The 23,326-nt window shown below is 36.9% G+C and overlaps 1 protein-coding gene across 1 annotated transcript in view; it reads left to right on the forward strand.

Annotated features, from left to right (window-relative positions):
- Nucleotides 1–22,894, forward strand: part of BRWD1 (bromodomain and WD repeat domain containing 1) — a 115,515-nt gene extending 92,621 nt beyond the window's left edge. Inside the window, exons 33-41 of the mRNA XM_060010294.1 lie at nt 1,393–1,465; nt 2,564–2,605; nt 4,401–4,547; nt 5,306–5,458; nt 11,822–11,988; nt 15,249–15,475; nt 17,009–17,167; nt 19,269–20,171; nt 21,566–22,894. Of these exons, the coding sequence (XP_059866277.1) occupies nt 1,393–1,465; nt 2,564–2,605; nt 4,401–4,547; nt 5,306–5,458; nt 11,822–11,988; nt 15,249–15,475; nt 17,009–17,167; nt 19,269–20,171; nt 21,566–22,731 (3,037 nt within the window). The 3' untranslated portion in view covers nt 22,732–22,894. The remainder of the gene's footprint in view (nt 1–1,392; nt 1,466–2,563; nt 2,606–4,400; nt 4,548–5,305; nt 5,459–11,821; nt 11,989–15,248; nt 15,476–17,008; nt 17,168–19,268; nt 20,172–21,565) is intronic.
- The last annotated feature ends 432 nt before the right edge of the window (nt 22,895–23,326 follow it).

Here is a 23,326-nt window from a genome sequence, read left to right on the forward strand (position 1 = left end):
CTCTGAATTATACCCTTTTAATGTGTTACATTAAATGACATTTCTTTACATTTCTTCTTTTGTGATTGTAATTTAGGTAAAGGAATGAGAAATTGAATAGTCCAATTTTTTCTATTTTTAAAAATTTTGAAATAATTTTATACTACAGAGAGTTGCCCTATGTATACATATACCCTTCACCTGTTTTCCCCTTAGGTTAACATTTTACACAACTGTGGTGTCCTTATGAAGTGTTAAGAAATTATCCTTGATACAGTACTATTGACTAAAGTGTAGAATTTATCTGGATTTCATCAGCTTTTACATCAATGTTTTTTTCTGTTTCAGGATCCAATCCAGAATTCCCACTGCATTCACTGTTTTGTTTTCTTAGTCTCTTTTAATCTGTTCTCTAGTCTTTCCTTTCTTTTATCACTTCATCACTTTTTAATGAGTGCTGGACACTTATTTTGTAGTGTGTAATTAATTTGGCTCGTCTGATATTTTCTCATGATTAGATTGAGTTTTAATCTGTTTTGGATTGTATCCTGTGAATATTCCACACTTTTCTTGCATTTGGAAATCGATTTGGACTAGTAGGATGAAAACTGACCTGCAGGTTGAGATCCAGGTTCTAACCTAATCTGTTCTGGTGAAATTTTCTGGGTGACTTTGCACACATTACTCAGCCTCTTTCCTTTAAAATGAATGATTTTGCTATATGACCTTGTATGCCTTTCCCCCAGTTATAAAAATTCTTTGAAAGAATTATATACTGGAGAAGATAATTTATAAACTCTGACATCATTTTCAGTATCTGGCTACAAACTGGGGAATAACTGATTGCAGCTGTTTCACTCTCCTGGGCTGAATCTGTCTGATGTCTGGAGGACTCAAACTTATTGCCTCTCCTCCCAAAGTTTCTTCTTTCTACTTCAGGGAGGTCACATACCCATTTTCATCTCCGTTGTGTCTAGATACCCCTATTTTATGATTCTTTCTTTTGCTGTGTTTACAGTGAGGTTAAGATATAATTTATTTTAGTTTTTACTTCCTTTTTTGCTTCTATTCTTTTTTATCTCAAATCAACCATTTTCCTGGTACTCACTGTACAAATATTACTAGTGGTGATAACTTTGAAAAACTCATCCATGTATTCATCCAGTTGAGGCTATACATATAGTATTTCTGTACACACTTAAATTGAAAAAAAAATTAACTTTCAGTGTTCTAGTATGGTCAGTTGTTTCCACAGAGGATAGAGTAAAAACCTGATATTCTACTGCTTGAAATTAGGTGTGCATAGGAACTGTTTGCATAGTTGGGGAACTGTTTGTATCTTAATCTGTAGTTTGAATATTTGGAGACAGGGACTACATTTGCATACTGTTAAATTAAAAAATTGTCTTTTAGGAGTCAAGACTGTACAAATATCTCAGAACTTTCTAACACTTCTGAAAATGATGAGCAAAATGCCGGGGATTTGGTATGAAGTTTGTCAATTTTATAATGATTTTTGTTAATTTCAAATGATAACTTAGAATGAAGAGTGAAGTAGAAAACGTTGGTTACCTAAATCAATTCTTGCTATATTCCAATGAACTATGAAAATAGGGCACTTGATAAAACTACATTTTAAAATTATCTAGATCATCAATGAGGTAATAGCCAATAATTGATATTAAATAAACAAGTTATGTCTAAGTGAATTAACTTAGGTGTGGAATATATTCTCTTTCCAAATTTGAGATAGAGAAAGGTGTATTATAAGAAGTACCTTGGATATGTTTTTGGTAAAATCAGCATCTGAGGGAATTCCCTGGCAGTCCAGTGGTTAGGACTCGGTGCTTTCACTGCTGTGGCCTGGGTTCAATCCCTGTTTGGAGAACTGGAATTCCACAAGCCATGTGGCACAGCCAAAAGAAAAAAAATCAGTATCTGAGAGTTGGATTTAATTGTAATTAAAAACTAATGAACTTTACCATGCTGTAAGTACCCTAAAATCCTTCACTCAATATGGTGTTGAAGTGTAAGTAAAGGCAGGTATCATTGATGTTGTGTAATTTCACTTCAGAGAAAATCAGGTTGTTGTATGGAGTTGCAGGAAGGATATTTTTTTAAAAACAGTGTGGTGTCAGTTTCTACACAAACTATCATTGTAGTTCACTGATTTTCATTGGAATAAAAATGGGGATGCTAATATGTGATTTAGGGAATAAGAAAATGTGTAGCGTACAAAATGTAGGAATCTGTGGGAGACTCTTCTGAGTTTTATGGAAGAGGTAAAAACACAAATTTAAAGCTCCTTGGGCATGTCTTCTGTGGACATGCACAAGGCAACTTTTTATAGCTATATTTTGGATTTAGTGCATGTTTACGTTAGGGAATGTAAATGGTTATTAAGAATAAGAATAAGGGTTGGTTTCTTGGAGGGTGAGTGCCACAAAGACCATCTGATAGTCTGTATTTTGAGATTTTGTTAACAAGTTATAACCCTCGTAAACCTAATGTCTTTGATATGCTAAGATTATTGCATATCTAATGAAAATATTAACACTTAAAATGCTCTGGTTTTTATTCCTAGGATGATAGTGATCTTCCTAAAACATCTTCTGGAAGAAGGAGAGTAAGTTAATTTGTGTGATTAACCTTAGTTGTTTATTTACTCTGTGTTTTAAAATCAACATAAGATTTTAGGTGTTGTCTTTGAAAAGTTACATTGATATTGATATTGAATATTTTATAAGAGAAATGGGAGAAATCACTGTAAGGTGGATGGCTAGGTAAGGTTTAATGGAAGGGTTGGGATTTGGACTGTGTCCTCAGAATGAGATAGAGTAAGAAGAGGACACTTGAAAAGTAAGGGTTATTATGATTCAAGCTAAAAAAGTAGGAAAGTGTGGCATGTCAGTGGGCTACTGAGAGCATTGGCCTGACTGGCGTAGGGGTTGAATTTTGGAGTGAGCAAAGTGGTTGCGTCTGGCTGTTACGTTGGGAGCAGATTATGGTGATATTGTAAACCAAAGATTTCTTTTAAATTTACAGTAGAGAGTCAATTCCATAGCCAAAACAGATTTTGATTAAAGTTAGATAGATTTGTATTAAAGTTAGGAGTTCATTGCAAGAATCTCAGAGAAAAGGTGGGAAACTTAGTCAAGAATAGTGCTGGCTGGGAATTCCCTTGCGGTCCAGTTAGGACTCTGCACTTTCACTGCCGAGGGCTCGGGTTCAGTCCCTGGTCAGGGAACTAAGATCCCACAAGCGCACAGTGGCGTGGCCATTAAAAAAGAAAAACAAAAGAATAGTGTTGGCCTGCAATAGAGAGGAAGGAAAGAAGATGAGACCTTTTAATGGGAAAATTAACTAGGATTTGGTGACTGAACCTTTTTTAAAAATGAGGATTTGTTGGGAGGATAGGGGAGAACAAAGTGGGAAATAAGCTTTGGATATTGGGTAGTTAAAATTGTGGTGTCATCAGCAGTTCTTGAAGCTCTTATGTAAATGTTAATTAAAAGTAAAGCTTATTAATTGGAAAATGCTTAATAGTGTTATCTTATATTTCATTCAAATGCTTAAATTTAAGCTGTTTATCACATCAATTTTCATAATATGCTGCCTCAAATAACAATGAAAAGTTAAGATTTGAATTATTACCATTTTCATATAATTTCATTTCTAAACAGACTTCTAAGTATTTAGTATCTGTTTAGTATTTGTCGTGATTGCTGTAGCAAATTATAAATCTAGTGCCTTAAGCAATAAAAATACCTTGTAGTTCTGTGGATTAGAAGTTTGGCATGGGTCTCACTGGACTAAAGTCAAGGTGTCAGCATAGCTGTGTTCCTTTCTGGAAACTCTAGGGTAGAATTCATTTCCTTCCATTTTCCAGCTTCTGGAGCCTCATGGTCCCCTTGCATCTTCAAGTCAGCAGCATAGCATCTTCCAGTCTGCCTCTGACTCTTCTGCCTCCCTTGTATGAGGACCCTTGTGATTACATTGGGCCCACCCTGATAATCCAGGACTGTCTCCCCATCTCAAAGTCTATCTACTCTTTTAGTCATATCTGCAGAATCCCTTTTGCCATAGTCACAGGTTCTTGGGACTAAGATGTACACGTGTTTGGGAGCATTATTCTGCCTACTGCATTATCCATTGTAATACTTCATGTTCTGTGAGAACATTTTCTAAACTTAGGAGATAAGTGGTGGAATGAAAATGTTTTTAGAGTAACAGATGTGACACTGGGTTTTTTAAAAAAGTGGATTTTTTTCCCCAAGTAGATAGAAAATCATGTAATGACATATTATGACATAATACAGAAGACAACAGCTCAGTTGCATTCTTACCATTATACTGTATCATACCATAGTGTGGCTTTTCCAAGATTGAAAAAACTTTTAATGTTATGAATGTATTTTTAGGTTCATGATTGGAAAACAAGGAGCATCAAAGCAACCAATTATGTTGAAAGCAACTGGAAGAAACAGTGTAAGGAACTAGTGAACTTAATATTTCAATGTGAAGATTCTGAACCATTTAGACAACCTGTTGATTTGGTTGAATATCCAGTAAGTTGTCATTATTTGAATGTTTGGGGCTTTTCTTGTTGGTGTAGAGGAGATTGGGATAGAGGTATTCAAATTAAAAAGTAAGATGTCTAGAATTCCCTGGTGGCCTAGTGGTTAAGATTCTGGGTTTTTCACTACTGTGACCCGGCTTCAATCCCTGGTCGGGGAACTGAGATCCTGCAAGCCACGTGGCGTGGCCCAAAAAAAAAAGAAAGAAAAAACCCCCAGCAACCAAAAAGTAAGATGACTAGGCTTCCTGTTAACTTTGTCTCTGACCACTAATTCAGCTGTGGAAGAGTTGTTTTACACAGTTTTCTTGAATTAATAGACACCCTTGTAACTTGGGTTAAGACGTAGTTAACCAGTGTTACGTAATATAATTGGAGGATTAGTAGGCCCAGCCCCAGGAAAACTATGAATTGGTTAAAAGTGTCTGTCTTTACTTTCTAATAGGGAAATGGAAAATGACCTAAAAAAAAAAAAAATTAGAAAGCACAAATTTACTGTAGGAAGCTTAGAAATTATAGAAGGGTATAAAGAAGGAAATAAAAACAATTTCATATCTTGCTGCCAAGTATATAATTTTGTTATATTTCTTGTCCATATGTTTGGATGTCTTCTTTAAAATTATTGTTGATTCTTAAGATCCTTGTACCCTTTTTTCTTCTGTCATTTTGAATATTTTAGAGATTTGATGCACTTACATTTCTAAAAACAGGAATCGAATCTTTGAACTAATTATTGTTTTTAAAACCTAGGATTACCGAGATATTATAGATACTCCAATGGATTTTGGAACAGTAAGGGAAACTTTAGAAGCGGGAAATTATGACAGCCCTTTGGAATTTTGCAAAGACATCCGGTTGATATTTAGCAATGCAAAAGCATATACACCAAATAAAAGATCAAAGGTAATTTTAAAAGTGGTTTATAAAAAAGAAAAAAAGTACGTGTGATCTGTGTAGATGGTAATTTTCTAGTGTTTGGTAGAGGTGGGAGCATAAAAGATCAGTGAGTAGAGTAAAACCACTGTTAAGCATAGAGTGCCACTGCCCAGGCATCTGCTTAGGAAACATCATTTCCTTGTGACACTGTTCCGCTTTCCTCAAGTTTTATAAACAAAAGAGTATTGGTGCGAGTGAGGACACCAGTGAAAAATGAACAAATTTGTATTTGATGTATAGAGTGAGAAAAATGTGTTTTCTTACATATGGGAATCTTGAAAAGTGGATTGGGAACTTAGTGATAGAGGCTGGAAGAATATTAAAAGTAAGAAAAGGAAAATCTGAAGTGAGCGTGGACTACTGATGGCATACTAACATTTTTTATCTGAAGAAGAAACACATCGGCCATCTGATTAGTTAAGAACACAAGTAGAGTGGACATTCCTAAATTTTTGTTCAAATGTTCTATGTTGGATAACTTTTCAAAACTTGTTGAAACATAATAAATACACAAAAGGATACACGTACTCTCAGTGAATATTCATAAACCTTTGTAGCCAGTGTGCTGGGTAATTAAAAAAAAAAGCAATAATTTGAGAGTAAGACTTTAAAATAAAGCCCTTGCTTGATGTTACAGCACTTTCTCTATCATCAGTGACTATCACTGCTAATTAACCATTTTGTCTTAATTTCACTTCTCCCTCATTACTTATTATCAGACTGCGTGCATTAATTCTTCTCTTAATCTGAGAACCTTTTCATTGCATTCAGTATCCAAATTGCTTATTGGATCAGTTTAACATACAAGTCTAACATTTTTCCAAGCTTGTGTTGTCAGTATTCACCATTTGCGAGACTTTCTTTCCAGACAGAAAATAAATTTCATTCATGTCTTTTTCCCTTTTGTTTAAAATATGTTTGAGGATACATCATACAACTCATGCATTTGAAGTGCACAATTTAGTGGGCTTTAGTATATTACCAAATTTTCAAAATTGTGGTTACATATATATATAAAACAAAATTTATCATTTTAACCATTTTTAAATGTATAGTTCACTGGCATTAATTACATTCACAGTGTTGCTCAGCCATCACTGCTATTTCCAGAACTCTTTCATCATCCCAAACAGCAACTCTGTCACCAGTAAGCAAGTAACTCCACATTCTCCCTTTCCCTCAGCCCTTGGTAACCTCTAATTTACTTTGTATCCCTCTGAATTTGCCTATTGTAGATATTTCGTACAAATTGAATCACACAATATTTGGCTTTTGTGTCTGGCATATTTCACTTAAAATAGTATCTTAAAGGTTCATCCATGTTGTTGCCTGTATTGGAACTTCATTCCTTTTTTTGGCTGAATAATATTTCATTGTATGGGTATATGACATTTTGCTCATTCATCTTTTGATGGACACTTGAGTTTCTACTTTTTGGTTATTGTGATTAATGGGAATACAAGTATTTGTAAGAGTTCTTGTCCTCAGTTTTCTTGGGTATATATCTAAGAGTGGAATTTCTGGTTCATAGAGTAATTCTATGTTTAGCCTTTTCAGGAACCACCAAACTATATTCCATAATGGCTGCACCATTTTGTATTCCCACTGGCAATGTACGAGGATTCTAGTTTCTCCACATACTTGCCAAAATTTGTTATTTTCTGTGTTTTTTAAAAAAATTACAGCCATTGTAGTAACTGTGAAGTGTTATCTCCTTGTAGTTTTGATTTGTATTTATGTTATGACTTATTAAAAATTATATCTAGAATTTATTTAAATCAGATATAGTAAGACATGCAGACATGAATTGTCATGAAGGAAGAAGTTTATACTCACAGATCCCTAGAAACAGAAGTGTGTGATACAAGGTTGATGAGTAGGCAGAGGGGAGAGGAGGGAAGGAAAGAGTATGGCGCAGAGCTTAGATAGGGGTTTTCACAGGACGGCAAGGCAGGGCAGAGTAAACAGTCTGGGATTGGCTAGTTTGTAGTAATTGGAGCTTTGATTTGTAGGGGTGGTCTCTAGATGTCTGATTCCTGGCGCTGGGGTGATTTGGGTAGGGGGAATATTGGCTTGGTGTATGAGAGTTTGATAAAGAAGACCTGTTAGGTGTTTGATCTCTGGATTGATTGTTTTCTGTATCAGAGGTACACCTGCAAAAAAAAGCCACTTGCTATCTCTGGGAACTAGCCCTGGGATGGGGTAGTCTCTCCAGGATCAAGGCTCCAAATGCCAGAGCATCAATGATACAGAAAATAAGAAAATATAGTCAGTACACTAATGATGTTGAGTATCTTTTCATGTGGTTATTGACCACTTGTATATTTTCTTTGGAAAAATATCTATTCAAGTGGTTTGCCCAATTTTTAATTGGATTTTTGTCCTTTTGTTGTTGAGTTGTAAGAATTTTTAAATATATTCTGGATATTAAGTCCTAATCAGATGAATGTTTTCCAGTTATTTTGTCTGTAGGTTGTCTTTTCACTTTTGATAATGTCCTTTGATGCAGAAAAGTTTTTAATTTTGATGAAGTCCAATTAATCTATTTTTTTTCTTTGGTTTCTTGTGCTTTTGGTTTCATGTTTAAGAACCCATTGCTACTTAGCGTCACACAGCCTGTAAGATGCCCAACACTACTATGGAGCAATTTGAAAAATATGTGTCAGAAACTTAAGTGCCATTTGACCCATTAATTCTAATTTTTTTTTTTTTTTTGTACGCGGGCCTCTCACTGTTGTGGCCTCTCCCATTGCGGAGCACAGGCTCCGGACGCGCAGGCTCAGCGGCCATGGCTCACGGGCCCAGCCGCTCCACGGCATGTGGGATCCTCCCGGACCGGGGCACGAACCCGTGTCCCCTGCATCGACAGGCGGACTCTCAACCATTGCGCCACCAGGGAAGCCCCATTAATTCTAATTTTAATAATTATGTTTTATAGACAGTGTTAACTGTAGAAAAGACTACTTGCACAATATATTAAGGAGTAATTTATAGAGGCAAATGTTTGGAAATAGTGTTCAAAATAGTTTAAAAAAAATCCACTGCCAAATTCAGTGTCATGAAGATTCACCTCATGTGTTCTTCTAAGAGTTTTATGGTTTAGTTCTTATGTAAGCTATTGATCCATTTTGAGTTAATATTTGTGTATGGTGTAAGATAGAGGTCCAGTTTATTCTTTTGCATGTAGAAATCCAGTTGTCCCAGCAACATCTGTTGAAGTGACTATTCTTTCCCTATTAAATGGCCTTGCACCCTTTTTGAAAATCAGTTGGCCATAGATATATGGGTTTATTTCTGAACTCAGTTCTGTTCCATTGGTTTATACATATGAGTGTTTGTCTCTGTGTCAGTACTATAATGTTTTGTTTACTGTAGCTTTAGTAGTAAGTTTGGCAGTAAAGGAAATTTGAGTCCTCTTACATTGTTCTCTTTCAGGATTGTTTTGGCAGTTCAGGGGGTGCAATTCATTATGAATTTGAGGATTGACTTTTTCCATGTCTGTTTTCATAGGGATTGAATTGAATGTGTAGATTGCTTTGGGCAGTATTGACGTCCTGACTACTGTTTTTCTATCCTTTAACGCCAGATGTCTTTCCATTTATTTAGGTCTAATTTCTTCCAGCAATGTTTTGTAATTTTCAGTGGAGAGTCTTACAGCTCCTTGGTTAAATTTATTCCCACATATTTTATTGTTTCAGATGCTATTTGAGATGCAGTTGCTTTCTTTTTTTTTTTTTTTTTTTTTTTTTGTGGTGCGCGAGCCTCTCACTGTCCACTGTGCCACCTGGGAAGCCCTGCAGTTGCTTTCTTAATTTCCTTTTTTGCTTGTTCATTGTTGGTGTATAGAAACAGAGCAGATTCTTGTGTGTTAATCTCATACTCTGTAATTTAGTTGGATTAATTTGTTAGCACTAATAGCTTTCTTGTAGAATCTTTGATTGCTTCTATATATAGGATCATTTCATCTGCAAATAGAGATAGTTCTACTTCTACCTTTCCAATTTGAATTATTTTTATTTCTTGTTTAATTGCTCTGGTAGAATTTAAGGTACAGTGTTGAATAACAGTGGTGAAACCAGGCATTCTTGTATCATTCCTGATCTAAGGGGGAAAGATTTTCAGTCATTTACCATTGTGTATAATGATAACTGCGGGTTTTTCACACATGCCCTTTTTCATGTTGAGGAACCAATAATTTTAGCACTCATTTTTGTTAAACAATTTTATTTTTAATTCAAATGTATTATTGAATTTTTCAGATGAAAGTGGTGGTACTCAGGAGTATCAGAGCTTTCAAACTTAATACGATTGAGGAAAAAAAATCACTCTTGTTAAAATTGGTGACTTATGCTAGAGTTCAGGTTTGAGGGAAAAGAATAATATATATACAAAATACTGGAAATAACTGTTAAAGACCACTTCAAAGATAAAGAGGGATTACAGATTTCACATATACTTATTATATGTATGTGTATATAGGTTTCCTTCTGTATTTGAACATACCCCATTTCTAGGTGAAGAACCAGCTACCTTAGGACACATCTTGATAACAGATACACGGAATAGATCAAGATAAAGCACAGATGCTCACAGATACAGTTCAAAACTGTGGTGACCTGCCTAAACAAAATGAGTCACAAAGAGATGTACACCAAGACACATCATAATTAAAATGGTAAAAGCTAAGCATAAAGAGAGAATTCTAAAGACAGCAAGAGAAAAACAAAGAGTCATAACGTAATAGATACCCCTTAAAGCTGTCAGCTGATTTTGCTGACCAGAAGGCTGTCGAATTACATATTCAAAGTGCCGAAAGGGAAAATCTGTTGTCATTATACTTTTGTCAAGGCCCATAGAATATTCAACACCAAGAATGAACCCTAATGGTTCTGATGGACTTGGGGTGATAACGTGTCAATGCAAGCTCAGCAACCATAATAAATATATCTCTCTGGTTTGGGACGTTGCTAAAAAAACAAACAAACAAAAAACTGAGGTGACCTGATGCTGAGATGCTGAGTGTAGTTGCTGGGGAAGGAGCTTGGCGGTGCTACTCTTGCTGTTTGAGGTACGCACTACCTCTATAACAGCTTGCTGCAGACAAATGCTGAACTCTGTTTTCACCTTTTTTCATAGAAGTGAAAATCTCCTTTGGATTTTTTTTTCAGTTAGCGAAAACAAGTACTAATAAAGTACGTCTTTTGTAAAAGTGAAGTGGCAGAAAGTAGCGTTTTTGAAAGTGGGGATACCTGTATATGTATGTGTGTATATATGTATGTGTGTGTGTATATATATATATATATATATATATATATGAATATGGCAAATTCATACATTTTACATACTTTTTAAAGGTTCCCCAGTGTTAGTCTCTTCACCCTCCTCTACCATGCACCAGAATGATTGATATTTAGCTTTTGAATATTAGATTTTTACTTTATAGGAATGATTGTGGATGAGTAAAGAGTACTTCCTGTGAATACAGAGCTGTGCCAAAAAGTTATTTATAGCGGCACTCAACATTACATTGCTGTTCTTTTGAGGATTTGATGTTATTTAATTATAAAAGTTATTAGAACACAATTTTATATAAAGTTATAGGGCATAATGTCTCCTTTAGGATGTAAGCAATCGTTTTTTTCCCAATAATAATCTAAGTGGCATCAGAGGCAGTCAGATTTCAAGTAGAGAGTAGTGTAGAAGTGCTTTTGTTCCCTTGCCCCAAGGAGACACTGCTTTTCTGCTGCCTAAATAGCAGCCTTAAAACCAACCAGGGGGCTTCCCTGGTGGTGCAGTGGTTGAGAGTAAGCCTGCCGAAGCAGGGGACATGGGTTCGAGCCCCAGTCCGGGAAGATCCCACATGCCGCGCAGCGGCTGGGCCCATGAGCCATGGCCGCTGAGCCTGCGCGTCTGGAGCCTGTGATCCGCGACGGGAGAGGTGACAACAGTGAGAGGCCCGCGTACCGCAAAAAAAAAAAAAAAAAAACAACAACCAACTTCCTATCTACGTTTGGGAGAAGGAGGCGTTTTGGGGATTTGTACAGGTAGATGTGGAAAAAACCAGTTGAGAACCATTGACATACAGACATAAATCCTAGATACAACCCTAGGGTTGATTGATTTAAAATTACTTTCTTTTCATCGGAGAAGTGTGTATTTGATACTTCCACTGTCCTTGCAGGGAAGCGATGGGAAATGAAGTAAGGAACAGTCATTTATCTATAACAGTGATATAATAGATTACAAGTAGCCTCAATGACTATAATTTTACTTGTAAAAATATTTTAAAAGATATTTTATAGTACTAGTTTTGCTTTCATGTCCTTGCAGATTTACAGTATGACGTTGAGATTGTCTGCCTTATTTGAAGAAAAAATGAAGAAAATCTCTTCTGATTTTAAGATTGGTCAAAAATTCAGTGAAAAACTTCGGAGAAGCCAGAGGTTCAAGAGACGGCAAAATTGTAACCGTGTCAATCAGTCTAACAAAAGTATCAGGTAAATTGGTTATTGCAGTCTTTGTGTGCAGTTTTTAAAAATTTCAGGTTGTGATACTTCTTTGATTTTATTAAGCTAAAAATTCTTAATCATTTTACAGTATATTCACTAAAGAATAGTCATTGTTTTTTATGGCTTGAAAGCATTCTCTGCATATAGAGCTGTTGCATTAATTTTTAATTATATACATTTGTAAGCATTTAATGAAAAGCATCAACTAAATCTTACTAAGGATTATTCAAAATATTTCTTGTCTTCTGCATAAGAATTTTTGTTTTTAATGCAGAGGATAAAATGATTACTCTGTATGGCTATTGAGCATTTGATCGTGTAAGGGAAAATGCCAGTTAGATGTAATGCACTCTATTTTCACTGGGGATTAGTTGTAGAGAAGAAATATAAAATGAAGGATTTATTCTCTTTATAGTAAATTAATATTAATTTATATTTTGCCATTTATGACTATGTAGCTTACATTACTATCAAATTTATAGATATTTTGACATGTAGAAATATGGAAATTGAGTTTTTCAGTGTTTAGTTTGTTTTCATGTACTTTTTTTTTTATAAATTTATTTTATTTATTTATTTTTGGCTGCATTGGGTCTTTGTTGCTGCACGTGGGCTTCCTCTAGTGTGGCGATCGGGGGCTACTCTTGGTTGTGGTGCGCAGGCTTCTCACTGTGGTGGCTTCTCTTGTTGCGGAGCACGGGCTCTAGGCGCGCGGGCTTCAGTAGTTGCAGCACACAGGCTCAGTAGTTGTGGTTCGTGGGCTCTAGAGCACAGGCTCAGTAGTTGTGGCTCACGGGCTTAGTTGCTTCATGGTATGTGGGATCTTCCCGGACCAGGGATCAAACCCACGTCCCCTGCATTGGCAGGCAGATTCTCAACCACTGCGCCACCAGGGAAACCCATCATGTACATTTTGAATGTGCGCTATACCCTTGATGGATTTCCTCATGGTTGTTCTTGGGATTACACCATGCATCTCAATTGAAAACAATCTACTTCAGGTTAATACTATTTAATTCCCATAGATATAAGAATTCTGTTCCAGTTTAGCTCCCTTCCCCTTCTTATTTGTGCTGTTACTGTCATACAGTTTATATCTTTATAGGTTGTTTTATGAAGTTGTCTTTTAAATCAGATAAGAATAAACAAATTACTTATACTGTTATTTATGTTTACTTATGTAATTATCTTTCCCAGTGGTCTTTATTTCTTTTTATAGATTTGAGTTACCCTCTGGTGTCCTTTCTTTTCAACCTGAAGTCCTTTAATATTTCTTGTAAGGCAGACATGCGAGCAGTGAATTCCCTTAATCTTTGTTTATCTGGGAATGTCTTAATTTCACTTTTATTATTTAAGACTAGTTTAGTTGGCAGTGTTTTTCTTTTAGCACTTTGAAGATGTCATCTTACTGCCTGCTGACCTCCAGTGTTTCTGATGAGAAGTCAGCTATTAATCTTACTGAGGTTCCCTTCCTTGTGCATATGGAGTTTTCTCTTGGTGCTTTCAAGATTTTCTTTTTGTCTTCATCTTGCAAGTGACTGTAGGTGTGGATTTCTTTCCGTTTATCCTTATTGAAATTTGTCCAGCTTTGTGGATGTATAATGTTTTTCATCAGATTTGGGTGGTTTTCAGCCATTATTTCTTCAGATACTTTGTTCTGCTCCTTTTGTCTCCTTTGGGGCTCCCATATGTTGGTATGTTTAATGGTCTCCCAGAGGTCTCTGAGGCCTTCTGCATTTTTTTTCTTCATAAAGGATAGGATGAAAAGGAAAAGTTTTCACTCTTGAGCTACTATCACCTTGTCTACTGTTAAAAATCAAGTTTATGGGCTTCCCTGGTTGCGCTGTGGTTGAGAGTCCGCCTGCCAATGCAGGGGACACGGGTTCGTGCCCCGGTCTGGGAAGATCCCACATGCCGCGGAGCAGCTGGGCCCGTGGGCCATAGCCACTGAGCCTGCGCGTCCAGAGCCTATGCTCTGCAACGGGAGAGACCACAACAGTGAGAGGCCCGCGTACCGCAAAAATAAATAAATAAATAAATAAATATGTATATACTTATGATAAGTATATAAGCATATAATTATTTCTTTTTGTATTACCCTTCAGCTGATATTAATGGAAGTTAAAATTTTGACATAACAAGTTTGAGTTTTCCTTTTTTTACTTTTATTTTTTAATAAAAGGAGGAAACCAAGATGTTACGTTTTACAGTCATTTGTCCCCCTCCCATTTGTAGCTGACAGATGGGATTTAACACATGGAAACTGAAGGACTACTTGTCTTTAAACATGGTCTGTTTACATTTGGAAACTTGAATTTTCTTGATTATGATAAACAATAACTGCTTAAAAGAACTGTGTTTTTTAAAAATTGAAGTATAGTTGATTAATTGTGGTTATCTTTAAGCTCCTAAAAGCTCCTTTGTCTTTTTGTTTTAAAGGAAAACAAAACCAAATCCTTTTGTTTTAAAGGATTATCTTTAAAAAACATGAATATTACTCAGATCTGTAATTTAAACCCAAAGATTGTCTTATCTTAAACTTCCACTGTTTTTCACCATAATCCATGGCTCAGGGGCCAATTTTGGTGAATTGGCCCTTAGATGTAAACAGATTGGTCTCAGAAAAAAACTAGCTTGTTCTCGTTTTTGCCTCTCTGTTCTTTCTCTTCAGGTTTTGTCAGTTTCTCCTAATTTTATACTGTCTTTAGGAATATATAAATAGGAGCCTAGAGGGAATGTTGTCGTATTGAGACTCAAATTTGTAATATGGGCAGTTCCTTGGTGGCCAAGTGGTTAGGATTCCAGGCTTTCACTGGTGTGGCCTGGGTTCAGTCCCTGGTCAGGGAACTGAGAATCCCGCAAGCCGTGGTGCAGCCAAAAATCAATCAATCAGTCAAAATCACATCACATCACAAGCTCTATTGCAGATATAACTTTAAAAAAATTTGTAATATGAATGAATGCCTGTATTACATAAATGTTGGCTCCTCTTAGCATTTAATCCAAAGAATCTAAGGTATTCAGCATGATTTTCTGTAATTCTGTTACTTGGATCATTTGTTCATTACTCAAATTTGGAATAAAATGATGTCAGGTTTAAAGAGAACAGTAATCCATGCTAGAATAAGATGTTAATAATGAATATTTTAATGTCTTGATCATAAAGTTATTCTCAGGTTAAGTAATAATACACTTTATTTAGGCATCCTCTGTTTTGTTAAATATTGTTTTATTTTTTCTTTGACCAGAAATATCAAGCAGAAGCGCTTAAAATCTCAGGCAAAAGTAATTCCTGAGTTGGTAGGTTCTCCTGTCCAGTCTACCTCAAGTAGGGCAGCTTATTCTACAAGCCACAAGACAAGTGCTAGTGTCTCTTCGGGTGTTACTTCTGGTGATTCTTCAGATTCAGCGGCATCATCAGAAAGAATGAGGAGAAATACACCTGTCACTCTAACAAATGGCTCTACATTATCTGGTGAGAAATGGAATGTTATATATTCACCTGTTGAGCACTCACGTTTGTAACATTGGTAGTTACTGTGGGTTTAGAGGAGAGAATAAAGAAGTAAGACATGACCTTGACATTCAAGGAACTTAAATTTAACAGAAGAGATTTAAGTAATACATGGAATAATTAGATTATATTTGATAAATACTGTTCTTTGCAAGTGGTGCAGCCACATTTTAAGCAAATTTGAATCATTCAGGTTTTAAATAATGTGATATAAGTACCACTGTTTGTGCAAAATTTGACATTTAAAAATTTCTTTAAATTAAAAAAAGGACTTGGTAATCATGTAAGTTTAAAGCTGATGACCTAGTAAATTCTAAACTGTTTATTTTATTACTATTTGGTGGTATAACTGTAGCTGACGCTGACCCTTTGTTAGCATTGTGCGAATGAGGCCATGGTGTGTACATACTTGCATATTGCTCTGAGTGATTTTGGTGACTTGTGATGATGGTATAATGATTACTGTTGTGATTTAAAATAGTAGGATCAAACAGGTAAAATGCAGCCAAATTTTAGAGACTGGCAAGTCTTGCAGAAAAGTTTGGATTACTTAATAGGGTCCCTTGTTGTGAAGGAATCACATGACGAATTCTGTTTCAGGAAGATTAATCAGTTTGGCAGTGATATGTGGGGAAGGAGAAGAATCTGGAAACGTAGTCAACATGATGGGAAGTGGGATACAGTAGGAGCAGGCAGAGTGGGCAAACTGCAGAGCAATTTCAAAGGAAGGAACACGATTTGGTGACTGATAACCCCTCTAACAGCCACTCTGTTCTTTGACGTAGAGTTGGGTTGTAATATGGAGCAGAATTTTGTCTTTCAGCAGTATGTTCCCACTCATTTTGATGCAATATTTATTTTGTGATAGGCATGCAAGAACTGAGCCTGGATGAAGGAGCAGGAAATTTGGTTTCCTATCTTGTGCCTACACTTGTGCATATACTCATTAAGTATTATGGTGGGGGGAAATGACCTGTACTATTTAAATTATTCATCTCACACCTTTTCTACCTTTTTTGTGTGTGTGTGTGTTGAAATGCTCTTTCTTGAGCTTGGAAGCCTGTATGGTACAACTATGCTGTTAGGAAGGGCTACTAGAAAGAGACCTGAAAGCCTACTGAAATACTGGACTTGAAATGATTGTCTTTTCTATAGGAAATACCTGTCTCATAACAGAAGGAAGAAGATAGTGGAGCTAATTAAATTTTTAATGAAAGCTTGTTTATAAAATATATAAATTGTATTTTCTGAATCCAAACCAGTATTAACATGTTACTTTCAGAAATAAGAGAACAAACTTGATTTCAGATGCTGATTATGTACCTTTTAATACCAAAATGTTATCAGCTATTCTTTGGAACGGTTTTAAAAAATATACTCTCCTTTTCAGAGTATTTTAAGAATCTGCTTTTAGTCTATTGTTACAAAATAACTGCTTGTGTGTAAAGATAGGAGAATATATGTAATGAACTGTTGATGCTTCATTTTTCTTAGAAAGTGAAATGGAAGATTCCTTAGGTACCTCTTCATCATCTTCAGCTTCAAATAGTTCAGAGGAAAGCAAAGAGAGTTCAAGAGCTCGTGAATCCTCCTTACGTAGTGGGCTGGCCAGGAGCAGGATGACCAGAACCAGAGCCGCTAAAAGAAAAACTGGTGAGAAGAGGCTCAGTGGTACTTTGGAGAAATGTACATCAAGAGAATTCAAAAGCTAAATATTGGATGGTTTATTTATTTATTTACTTAAAAACATTTTTTTTTAATTTAAATTTTTATTTATTTTTTGACTGCATTGGGTCTTTGTTGCTGCACGTGGGCTTTCTCTAGTTTTGGCGAGTGGGGGCTACTCTTCGTTGCGGTGCATGGGCTTCTCATTGCGGTGGCTTCTCTTGTTGCAGGGAGCACGGGCTCTAGGCGTGCAGGCTTCAGTATATGCGGCGCTTGGGCTCAGCAGTTGCGGCACGCGGGCTCTAGAGTGCAGGCTTGGTAGTTGTGGCACACGGGCTTAGTTGCTCTGCGGCATGTGGGATCTTCCTGGACCAGGGATCGAACCCGTGTCGCCTGCATTGGCCGGTGGATTCTTAACCACTGCACCACCAGGCAAGTCCTGGATGGTTTACTGACTTAATGCATCTGCACATGATTACATGTCCTTTAGGCTTTTTTTTTTCTTGAGGTATAATTGACATATAACATTATATTAATTTCAGGTGTACAATGTAATGATTTGACATTTGTGTACTTTACAGAATGGTTACTGTGCGTCACCATACATAGTCACAAAATTTTCTTTTTTCTTGTGATGAGGACTTTTAAGATTTAGTCTTAGCAACTTTCAAATATGCAATACAGTATTATTAACGATACTTGCCATGCTGTACATTATATCTTCATAACTTATTTATTTTATAACTGGAAGTTTGTACCTTTTGACTCCATTCACCCATTTCACTCACTCCCTATGCACCCTACCCTCAGGCAACCACCAGTCTGTTCTCTGTATCTATGAGCTTGTTTTTTGTTTTGTTTTTGTAGATTCCACACATAAGTGAGATCATAGGGTATTTGTCTTTCTCTGTCTGACTTACTTCACTTAGCATAATACCCTCAAGGTCCATCTGTGTTGTCGCACATGGCAAGAGTCCATTCTTTTTTATGGCTGAGAAGTATTCGTGTGGGTGTGTACCTTTTTTATCCATTCATCCATTATCGAACACTTAGGTTGTTTCCGTATCTTGGCTATTGTGAATAATGCTGCAGTGAGCATGGGGGTGCACATATCTTTTCACATTCATGTTTTTGTTTTCTTTGGATAAACAGCCAGAAGTGGAATTGTTGGATCATATAATATTTCTATTTGTAATTTTTTGAGGAACCTCGATACTGTTTTCTATAGTGGCTGCACCAATTTACTTTCCCACCAGCCGTGCACAGGGGCTCCCTCTCCTTCACATCCTCACCAACACTTGTTATTTCTTGTCTTTCTGATGATAGCTATTCTAAAAGGTGTGAAATGATATCTCACTGTGGTTTTGATTTGCATTTCCCTAATGATCAGTGATGTTGAGCATCTTTTCATGTGCTTGTTGGACATCTGTATGCCTCTTATGGAAAAATGCCTCTTCAGATTCTCTGCTCATTTTTAAATTGGATTGTTTGTTTTTTTGCTATTGAGTTGTATGAGTTCTGGATATTAACCCCTGATTAGGTATATGATTTGCAAATATCTTCTCCCATTCAGTATGTTGCCATTTCATTTTGTTGATGATTTCCTTTGCTTTTTAGTTTGATGTAGTCTTGTTTATTTTTGCTTTTGTTGCTTTTGCTTTTGGAGTCAGATCTAAAAAATCATTGCCAAGAATGATGTCAAGGATTTTTCTACCCATGTTTTCTTCTAGTAGTATGATTTCAGGTCTTACATTCTTTAATCCACTTTGAGTTAATTTTTGTGTATGGTATAAGATAGTAGTCTAGTTTCATTCTTTTGCATGTGGCTGTCTAGTTTCCCAACACCATTTATTGAAAAGACTGTCCCTTACCATTTTTATATTCTTGGCTCCTTTGTCGTAAATTATCTGACCATATATGCATGGGTTTATTTCTGGACTCTCTGTTCTGTCCTTTAAACTTTTTAAATTTAGAAAGGTAAACTTGTTTTGGCATTAAAAAAATAAGGAACATCAGTACTAAAATGAAGTCATTTAAAAATGTTGAAATAAGGAAGACCTCTCTAATTTTACTGTTACTTTATTTTTAGGTCCAGTTTCTTTAGAAAATGGATGTGGTAGAAGAGCCACTAGAAAGAGAGTCTATTTAAGTGACTCTGATAACAATTTTTTGGAGACTGGTGAAAGTCTAAAAGCCAGAGCTGGAAGTAACCGAAAAGTGCTACGAAAGTGTGCTGCTGTGGCTGCCAATAAGATAAAGTTAATGAGTGACGTAGAGGAGAATTCTAGCTCTGAAAGCGTCTGTTCTGGCCGTAAGCTGCCTCACCGCAATGCTTCTGCTGTAGCTAGAAAAAAGTTATTACATAATTCTGAGGATGACCAGAGCTTAAAGTCAGAACTTGAAGAAGAGGAGCTAAAAGATCAAAATCAACCATCACCATTGTCCAGTTCTCATGCTGCCCAGAATACAGAAAATGGAGATTCAGAGTCAGAAAGTGATTTGCGGGTAGCCCGGAAAAATTGGCATGCTAATGGTTACAAGTCCCAAACTGCAGCAACTTCTAAAACAAAATTTCTTAAGATAGAGTCTTCTGAGGAAGACTCTAAAAGTCATGATTCAGATAATGGACGTAACAGAACTGCTGGCCCATCAACATCTTCGCAGAAACCTAAGGCAGAAAGCATCTCAGAGGAAGAGGAGGAAGCAAATTCTGAACCAAGAAAATATGGTGGTAGGAGGTACAACACAGGTCGCAAGAATGCTGCTTTCCTTAAAAAAGCAAAAATCTTCAGTGATTCAGAGGACTCTGAATCTGAAGCAGAAGATGGAGAAGACGGTAGATGTCATAAAATGGAAATTAACCCGAGTTCAGGGAATGTGAAGTGTGAACCTATTGCTGGGTCCCAGTGTTTTTCAGATCATGTATCTGAAACTGATCTGGATTCAGATGATGACAAGAAAACAAAAGAAAAACCAAACAATTTTATGAAAGGTAATTCAAAACATTTAACCTTGGTTCACTGATTTTTCTCACTGTCCTTTTTTTTTTATAGCATACATGTCTTTTCCCCCCATAAAACTTTTCTTTGCCACCTGTTTAGTTTTGCTTATGTAACAGGAAGCCTTGGCCATAGCTGTTTTTTTTCTCTTTTTGTCTTTTTTTTTTTTTTGTGGTACGCGGGCCTCTCACTGTTGCGGCCTCTTCCGTTGCGGAGCACAGGCTCCGGATGCGCAGGCTTAGCGGCCATGGCCCACGGGCCCAGCCGCTCTGCAGCATACGGGATCTTCCCGGACCAGGGCACGAACCCATGTCCCCTGCATCAGCAGGCGGACTCTCAACCACTGCGCCACCAGGGAAGCCTCATAGCTGTTTTTAATAGAGATTTCAGTTCTTATAATGGAATGGAGATATTGTATTGGCTATGGGCTTAAGAAAAGCAGAGGCCGGCACATTTATAAGCTGTTGGTGATAATAGTTTGAGGAGAGGAAAGAAAAGGGTTGAAAGGAATGTGATAAGTAATAATAATAATAGCAGGAGCTTCCCTGGTGGCACAGTGGTTGAGAGTCTGCCTGCCGATGCGGGGGACACGGGTTTGTGCCCCGGTCTGGGAGGACCCCACATGCCACGGAGCGGCTGGGCCCGTGAGCCCTGGCCGCTGAGCCTGCGCGTCCGGAGACTGTGCTCCACAACGGGAGAGGCCACAACAGTGAGAGGCCCGCGTACCACAAAACAAAATAACAAACAAAAAAAAATAATAATAGCAGCTAAGAACAGTTACCAAGTTACCAAGCTATTTCTTATCAGGAAGTTTTTCTAAGTGCTTTACATTTATTTATGAACCAGTTTAGTCTTCATATCTTTTATGAGATAAGTACTATTATTATTATTATGTCCATTTTACTGATAATAACTCTGGAGCATGGAGAATTTAGATAACTTTCTGAATTAAGATTGTCCTGGTAAATGGAGATTGAAAAGTATTAAAGAGCAAGAGGCATCTAAAGCTAAGACTAACTGTAGTGTGTGATGGAATCTGTGAAGTTAAGTTTCAGGGAGGCTGAGAGTGATGAGTTTGCATACTTTAGTGCAGTGATGAAGAGAGTGCAGTTTGTATTCATGTAAATAAAATACTCTAGTGTCAGGTGCTTTGTGTATATAGACAGAAAGGCATGGGATGTTATTGATGGGAGTATGTTATACTTGTGGATGGTGCTGAGGCTGAAAAAGTCACTGTTCTAAAGTAGTAAAAGCCCAACCCATTCACCGCCACCCTCTTTCCAAGTTAGAAAGAATCTCGGACTTCAGTTGTTTAAAATGTTGAACATTTAATTCCTTTAGACTTAATCTTCTATTAAAGATTAAAAGAGTACTCTTTAATTTTTAGACTCTGCATCACAAGACCATGGACAAAGCAGAAAAGTTGCCAGGAAGAGGGTCTGTTCCAGTGACTCAGACAGCAGTTCGAAGGTGGTTAAGAAAGCATCAAAAGCCAAAACGGGTCTCCTAAGAGTTCCTCGAAGATGTGCCACCACCGCTGCTACTAGGATCAAGCTAATGAGTGATGTGGAAGACGTCGGTTTAGAAAATATGTGTACTAGAAGCAAAAAGGGAAGGAAAAAGTCCCTCCATTTTGCATGTACCACAGCTAAGAAGGTAGTGAGTGATTCTGAGGGAGATGTAAACTGTGACGTGCCAAACGAACAATATGGCTGTGAAGGGAAGCCACCTGAAGCCGACTCAGACGGTAGTACAAAAAGTATTAATCAGTCTTTAAATGAAGACTCAGACTCTGAAGGTATGTTGAATTCAAGACACAAGAACAGGCATACTAGTAGTCACAAAACAAATGTTGCACCTTCTAAAACAAAGAATTCCTTGATTGGGTCTTTGGAGGAAGATTCAAAAAGCCATATTCCAGGGAACGAGACTGGTAGAAAATGTTCTTCTGAGTCAACTCCGGTGCAAAAGGCTACTGCAGAGAATAACTTTGAAGAGGAACTGAATTATGGGCTACGCAGGTGGAATGGCAGAAGACTCAGGACCTATGGGAAGGCTCCTTTCAGTAAGACAAAAGTGATGCGGGATTCGCAGGAAGCAGCCGAGATGGCAGAAATGAAAAGGAAGAGACTGCATCCTGAATTGGAAAATGTGAAAGCTTCTGAAACAACAGGGAGCTCAAAGTGTGGACCTGACACTAGTCCCAAATCTGATTCAGATTTGGGGTCTGCCCCTGAATCAGATGCTGACTTTACTGATGATACAAAAACCAAAAAGAGGAAAATGAAAGGAAAAGCAAAAGTAGTTAGAAAAGGTAAAACTTTTACAGCTAACGTGTCTAAAACCGTGAGACGACAAAGACAAAGCAAACGTCCTAGGTTAAACGTGGATGATAATGACTGGGAGGATGTGGACTATGCAAAATCTAAAAGAGTTCTTCGGCGTTCAAAAATAAAGACGAGAAATCAGGGTAGGAGGACCGTGAGATACCATGATGGGGATGACGACAGAAGCTTAGAAAATGTGTTAGATTTTGATGATTGCACCTTATGACCTTGAGGGAAAACCAGTTCATTTAAAGAGGGAATGGACTGGAATTTATAGTGAAAGCTGGCTGTTGAAATTATTTTTTGTCCTACAATTCAGGGAATATATTTATATTTTTCTATGAAAAGTTATGAATGTGACTAAATCATGACTGTTATTTTTATTTGCACTTGCTTGCCTTTGTAGCAGCATTCAGCACAGGTGCCAAAATATGCTTCATTTTGGGGGCAGATCTACTTTGACAGTATTTACATATAGCAAGAGTTTGAAATACGTTAAACACTAGACATTCTGGTTATCAAAACCAATGAGCATTACTTTCATGGTAGCAATTGTCATACAGTTATTTTCAGAATTCGTCAAGAGGTGGTAGTTTCTAATCCCAGTCCTATTGTAGTATGAATTTCATGTGACCTTTGTTTACAGATTCTTCATAAATATTCTGTGCATACTGACATAACAATTGTGGGAGGGGTAACCATGATTAGTAGGCAAGGTACCTACCACTTTTTTCTTTCCCTGGCTACTTGAGTAGAATGCATTATACCAGATTGGTCATTTTCATTGAAATGGTTTCCAATTTTTGTTTCAAAGCCCTGTT

The sequence above is a fragment of the Delphinus delphis genome, chromosome 4, assembly GCF_949987515.2.
Source record: "Delphinus delphis chromosome 4, mDelDel1.2, whole genome shotgun sequence".
Classification (NCBI taxonomy): Eukaryota; Metazoa; Chordata; class Mammalia; order Artiodactyla; family Delphinidae; genus Delphinus; species Delphinus delphis.